The sequence below is a fragment of the Aedes aegypti genome, chromosome 2, assembly GCF_002204515.2.
Source record: "Aedes aegypti strain LVP_AGWG chromosome 2, AaegL5.0 Primary Assembly, whole genome shotgun sequence".
NCBI classification, from domain to species: domain Eukaryota; kingdom Metazoa; phylum Arthropoda; class Insecta; order Diptera; family Culicidae; genus Aedes; species Aedes aegypti.
The window spans coordinates 76220817-76227810 of record NC_035108.1 but is presented as its reverse complement, the minus strand read 5'-3'; the positions used below and the strand labels follow the sequence as shown (position 1 = coordinate 76227810).

Below are 6994 nucleotides of genomic sequence, written 5' to 3'. Positions count from 1 at the left end.
AAAAAAAACACACACAAAACCAAAGCAAAAATAGCGTAAAAACATCAGTGTATCTGATAACCATGCATAATAAAGTTTTTCAAATTGGTGCGCCATGCTGTTTTCAGAAAATTGATAAAGGTGAAAGGATCTGAAAAAGTTTGGGACCTCTGACCAAATAGCAGTTAGGGCGAGATCATAAATTATGCATATAAGTGGCTTATTTCTATAAAAAAAATCATCGCTTCGTCGATAATGGGATGGCTTTGTAGATAGTTTTATTCTCCTAATCTCCCGTAACAATCTACCCTAAAGTTCGGTTTTGACGGGAGCCGGAGGTGCTGCCACCGGCATCCCATCGTTGAAATCTATCTGATTCCAGAACTTCTCGTCACTGAGCTGTCGCGAAAGTTTCACTTCGCTCTTGGGATAGTTCACCTCCAAGAAGCGAACCATGTCCACCTTATCCATTTGGGGTATCTTGATTTCACCGAACTTAGGCACACCAGTTCGCGCAAACTCGTCGTACATTTCCACGAAACGCTTCGCCATCAGCAGTTCCTCACTGGTGTAGGGGATTTTTTCCCGCCACTCGGTGTTGAACAGCAATAGCACATCTTCACCGTGCGCTACGCCGTAGTTCTTCGTCGAATTGGACAGATACTCGCTGATAGCGTACTTGGTCTTGTACGCGTCGTAGTAGAGGTATACGGGAGCGTGTTTCTGCATCAGCTGTGCCGAACGAACCACGCCAGCGAAGTACAACCTATTTGAGATTATCTGCAATTGATAAAAAAGGTTAAGTTATAACGAACTGCTGATATTGTATGAACACTTGTTTGACAACTCACTCTTATGAAATCGCGGAAACTGTTATCGCTGAGCATTTTCCTTCCCAGGTATCGCTTCTTGATGGTTTGGCTTATCTCATCTCGCCGGGTTTCGTCGTTCTGTATCGAGGTTTGATAGTCCAAAATGCTCGGCAATACTTGGTTCCAGTTTTTGTTGATTGAGTCCAAGTATTCCTGTTTGCTGATAAATTCAGCGCCCGGGTACAACCCTTCGGCTTCGTTCACCGAGAGGAGTAAGGGAACCTGATGGAATTTACCAGATTTCATCAGTTTGTACGGATGATTAGCCAGGAATGGCCTTGGGTTATTCTTCGACTGTTTCTCGATGACGACTCCAAGCGGTGAGAATGGGTTGTACAAGAAATCGAAGAAGGGAGCCACGGCACTTACGACCTCCCGAGCTGGTTTTTGTCTCAAACACTTTAACATATTTTTACTGGATTCCGTTGGACAGTCTACAGTGGCCGCAATGGATTTGGCTTTCTCGGCGGATTTCTCGACCAACACCCAAGGGTTCAGAGCGGATCCACTGTGACCAATACCATTCTTGAACAACCCCCGTGACATTGGCGATAGGTAATGCAGTTGAACACTGGCAGACCCTGCTGAGTATCCGGAAAGTGTAATACTATCTGGATGGCCACCGAAGTTCATAATGTTCTGCCGGACCCACTTGAGAGCCGTGGCTTGATCCTTCAAACCGAAATTTCCTGGAATTATGTCATCTTCCGTACTGAGGAACCCTAGTGCTCCCAAACGGTAGTTGATGGTAACCAACACCAATGGACTCTTCATCATGTTATCAGGCCCATAAAAACTCTTTCCGCCAAACATGAATGCTCCCCCATGGATGAAGAAGATCGTTGGCAGTGGATCCGTATTGTCCAACGAAGTCGTATAGATGTTCAAAAATAGACAATCCTCTTCGCCTGTTGTGCGATCTTCACCCTCCACAAAATGGCTCCATTGCATGCACTCTGGTCCTTGTTCCAGAGCATCTCTCGGTTCATCCCACTGTTCGTCGTTGAGTACCGGAGCTGCTAATCTGAGCTCTCCAACTGGAGCCTTGGCATAGGGTATCCCTTCGAACGCATAATACGCACCGCGATTGATTCCTCTTATTGGACCATTTCCACTTTGAACAACCACAAAATTATCCTCAGCATTCGCCGCGACCAATGAAGTAACGAATACGCAAATACAAACCGCGAACGCAAAAGATTGTACCATTTTCTCCAACGGCGACCAACGTGCAAGTGAGGCGCTTTCAAACGCCTGCACGATTACGACTAATCTTATCAAATGCTAGGCCGGCCGCCCTTCCAGCTCGATTCCCAAAGAGAGGTAGCAGAGATTAATTCAGTTGTTTTGTGTGCTGTGATGCTGGGCTGTGTGAACGCGTTGAAGGTTGAACTGAACTGAAGTATCACATCTCAGTTTTGCATGTGCAGTTCTCTTATATGCATATATAAACCACTCAATGTTTGTTGCCTGTTGATCTATCATTCGTTTTTCAAATAGAACAGAATAGATGTATTTATTTGTTTCTGATAAGATAAGAATGGCTCTTCCTTGAGGTGAAGATGCATCGAAGCCAAACCTCGAATTTTCAAGAGCACAAATCTAGAGAACCTGACAACCGTTCGCGCTGAAAATTTGATCTTTTGGTGACCAGTGAGTTAAATTTTCAGCACAAATGGTTCTCTACATTTGTGCTCTTGAAAATTCGCGGTTTGACTTCGATGCATCCTCACCTTAACCTTGTCGCCAGTAACAAACCGCAAATAATGTCTTTATTTTTGAACTACAAAAATGTTTTAAAATCCACTTAAAATTTATATATAACTTAATATATATAAATTTTAAGTGGATTTTAATTTATTTTTTTTAGGGTTCGTCCATAGGTATATCACGTGGACATTTTAAAGGGGAGAACCCCTTGAAAAGTCCAAGCTAGTTTACGAAGAGATGGGCAGTTAGTTTACGAAGAGATGGGGGCAAATAAAATCTATACAATGCCACTAAGATTCTCTAACAACTTTTCATTTTGTAAAGTGGACACCTTGTGCATGCTATATCTTTCAAATTTATTGATGAAACCGCGATCGGTTTTTTTGTACATTGTTCGACTAATATTGTACGATGTTGTGGTCATAAAAAACCAAAATAATTAAATTTCACACGAATAAGGAACAACGTTTAGAACGGTCGATGTTGAAAGGCTATAAAAATCAATGATTATCAGAAATTGGCTTAAAAGTCCACAATCTATATTTTCTATTTTCAAAAAGCGCTTGAGTTTCAGAAGCGTCATCAATGTAATGCAGTATTTCCCAAACTGTGCGCCACCGCGCCCTGGTGCGCCGTAGCACTTCTTCAGGGGCGCCGCAAATTAAATCATGAATAAATTTGAAATCTTCTCATTATCTGAGTAAATGTTTTAAATTTTCGGATAAAAATAATGGTAAGGCTCGTTTAAAGAAAACCGTTCTTCGACGACATTGAAGCTGATTATAGCCAGTCGATGGAAATACTGTCATTTGAACATTCGTTGTTGAGAACTTTTGAACTTGAACTCGTTTTAGGAATTCAAGGCCGTGCGGTTAGTGTCGTCATGCATTGTGCTGAGGAGTGTTACTTCGATTCCCACTTCACCCCTGAAAACTTTTCATGAGAAGCGTTTTCCGATTGTGTCACAGGGCGTTGCATGCTGGTCCTTAATCTAAAGTGGTGCTTCTTTCAAGGGATAAAATTGTCCAGTAGAAGCGTTTATGTGTTGGTGTCTTTAAAAGATCAAATTATGATTTCTGTATTTATTTGATTGTCCCAAAATACAGCTTTCAAGACTATTTTTGCTCAGATTGCTTGGTTGCCACTGTAAATTTTGAATAATATTAAAGCAAAATGGTTTTTGCCATAAAGAAATTAAAAAAAGGTGTTAACTGCAGTTTTTTTAACTTGTTACCATTGGTAATATATGGATATTTTTGTCAAGATGAGCAAGAAAATTTGATTCAACATTAACAGTTCAGAAAACACTATTAATTTTTGATGACACGCTTTCAAATTTATCATTTGTTGAATGTCCAATTCAACTTTTTATTTGAGTTTTGAAAACTGGAGCTTCTCTTTTATTTTATTTTTTCTTATCTCATTCCTCTGCTTGCACAATAAATAAGTTTCAACAATCTAAAGTACAGTTTAAAAAAATGGATGAGCATCAATGAACAATAAAAAATATTTTTAAAAAAATTGAATGTAATGTGCAGGATAATTTTCAAGAAAATTGTCAATCGTTCACAATGAAGGAAACAGGAGGGTTTGGAGTGTGTGCATTGTTTTTTTTTAAGGCACTCTGTGCACTTGGCCACTACTGTGCCGGAATCAGTTGATCTGCAGCTTCTTTACCGATACAGATCTATTTTCAACTTATCTATATTTACATCTACTTTCACTCTCTCCTACTCTTTTACTCTCACACCGAGCAGGTAGGAGAGAGCTCTGCTGTTAGTGAGGCTAGCTGCCTGCGAAGAGGGTCAGTTTGTCTCAGTCACTATCTGATACTGACGGATGATGGATGTGCTCCCCAAAGCACGGTCCTCCGTGATGCATCTTCTAGTGCCTGGACGGGTTTTTTTGTGGAGGGGCTGGGAATCGAACCCATGACCTTCCACTTTATGAAGCGAAAGCGTAACCTCAAGGCTACAGACCCCCCTAGAGTGTATGCATTGATTGTAATTATTTAGTAAAAGTACATTTTTTTATCGCTAGTTAGTATTGAAGTAGAATACTCACTTATTAGAACAAAAGTTTCACGAGTTCACATTTTATTAGCAACAGCATATTTGTATGAGTAGATTTGGGAATAAATTAGAATATTTCAATAACGTTTGAGAATCGATATTGAAAATTAAACATATTTTTGATTTCAATAACCCCTGAAATCGTGAAAATAAGTATTTTGGATAGACCGTTACGCGTATATAATTTGACTCTTTACGGCAAAATCAAATTGAAGTGGCTGAATTACATACGCGTAACGCTCTTTGCAACATACATAAAACCAGAGTCCATTCATAGACTCTGCATAAAACACCCTAATAATACTCGAAGTTATTTTAGTGTTTTTTGTCCATATTGAAAGTTTTATACTTCTGGTTATGAAGTAAGGAAAATACAAGAAAAAATATATAGGTCATATATAAGAAAGTCCTCACACTTCAGTTTTTGTTTTGTTCCGGTGCGCCACGCCATTCCCAGAAAAATTTTAACCTTCGGGCTGTCGCGCTGTTGAACTTTGTACAACAGTTGTGATTTATATGCTATGATTTTGTAACAAAGATATCTATCGACATCAAACCAAAATGTATTCCTCAAGAATCTTCTTAAGATCAATACTCAACAGTTTTTGTTTACAGTATAGCTCATTATAATGCGGTAGAATCAACAAATGTACATAGGAGTCGCATATTAATGAGTAGATCGCAATTTTAAATTGGTATATCTCAAAATCCAGATAATTTTGAAACTGAAAACCCCTGTAAAGTTGTTCTGAAGGTGGAGCGCTATCTGATGGTACCTCATTTATTTCAGAATTTGACCGCTAGGTGGCACTAGTGGGCATGCAACTTTTACTTTTGTTCTGCAGAAGGATGGCATCTTCGGCAAAGTTGTTCAGTAAGTTAAGGACTATCATTATTCGAGCTAGATGATTCAAAATTTTGCCACCAGGCGGCGCTAGTGAGCATGGAACTTTTTTTTTTGCGGATACTTAAAAAGACACTGACACGTTAATGCTTCCAGTGGGCATTTATGCCCTTTGAAGGAAGCACCACACTAGACAACGGACTAGCATGCAACGCCCAGTGGCACAGTCGGAAAACATTTCTCACGAAAAGTTTATCAGCCTGAGACGGGAATCGAACCCACACTCCCTAGCACGATGCGGCCAAATGCCTGGTGACACTAACCGCACGGCTATGAAGCCCACAACCTTCAGGATCCTGACCTTTTAGAAAGATGGCATCTTGGACAAAGTTGATGCGTAGCTCAAGGGCCATCATTGTTTTAGCTAATCTCGAACTTAAGAATTAAACAAAGAAAGCATTTGAGGTACTGAACAACTTTGCCGAAGATGCCATTTTTCTAAGTGGTCAAGTTCCTGAGATCTGCAAAACAAATGTTTCATGCTCACTAGCGTCACCTGTTGGCAAAATGAAGAATCAATTAACTCGATCAATGATAGCCCTTGAGCCACTGAAAAACTTTGCCGAAGACGCCATCTTTCTAAGTAGTCAGGCTCCTGGGATATTCGCAAAACCAAGCGTGTTGTACAAAGTACAACGCGCGACTACTCGCGTTACAAAAATTCGCGCGACAACCGAAAGGTTAAGGGCGCCACGATCTTAGAAAGTTTGGGAACCTCTGATGTTATAAAATCGAATTTATTTTCCATGTATTATTTTCATAATATGTTATTCTCAGACTATCGTTTGAAATATTTGAAAAACGTTTACAAATTGCTGTAGATCGGTAAATATGCGTGCGCGTTTTAGAAGGTATGAGATTTTTGAATAAAATGACCACAAAGAGTAAAATTTATACTTATAATGCAGTTAAAACTCACGATTCAGCTCATTGTTATACAGATATAGTTTCTTTTGCAATCTATGCCAATTTTGAACACGCTTCTTACTTTATTTTAGCAAGTTTGTTCAAAAAAGGATGAAGAGGATCAAACATGTCGCGCGTCGTTCTACTAAGTGAAAAAGTTGCGTGATCGGTTAGTTCGGTTAGAGTAAGTGAAAAGTGCCGCGATCGGTTAGTTCTGTTTGATCTTTCGACCTTGACACTTGCTCCTACGCGGGTTAGCGACGAAGGCAGGATCAAACATGTCGCGCGTCGGTCTAGTAAGTGAAAAAGTGGCGTGATCGGTTAGTTCTTTTTGATCCTTTGACCTTGACGCTTGCTGCTGGGCAGTGCGTCAAGAAAGCCAAGTTTTTTTTTCCTTTTCGGGTCGCGCGCCTTTTTTTTTCTGAGTGCGGTCGATTCAAAAATATGGTAGGTGGCCAATCAGCCACCCGCAGCGCTCGCATCGTTTTTGTTCGCGTTTGACGTTTACACACTGCCGCCATCTGTTGGCCCGTCGGCCAAATACAATAATT

General features: G+C 40.3%; 1 protein-coding gene across 1 annotated transcript; it reads right to left on the bottom strand.

Moving 5' to 3' along the window:
• Positions 1–224: 224 nt before the first annotated feature.
• LOC5576416 (venom carboxylesterase-6) lies at positions 225–2256 on the bottom strand. Its single transcript, XM_001656069.3, has 2 exons — positions 831–2256; positions 225–759 (listed from the first exon to the last, which is right to left on the bottom strand). Exons 1-2 carry the CDS (start codon positions 2058–2060, stop codon positions 289–291), a joined length of 1701 nt encoding a protein of 566 aa, XP_001656119.2. The 5' UTR covers positions 2061–2256; the 3' UTR covers positions 225–288.
• Between the last annotated feature and the right edge of the window lie 4738 nt (positions 2257–6994).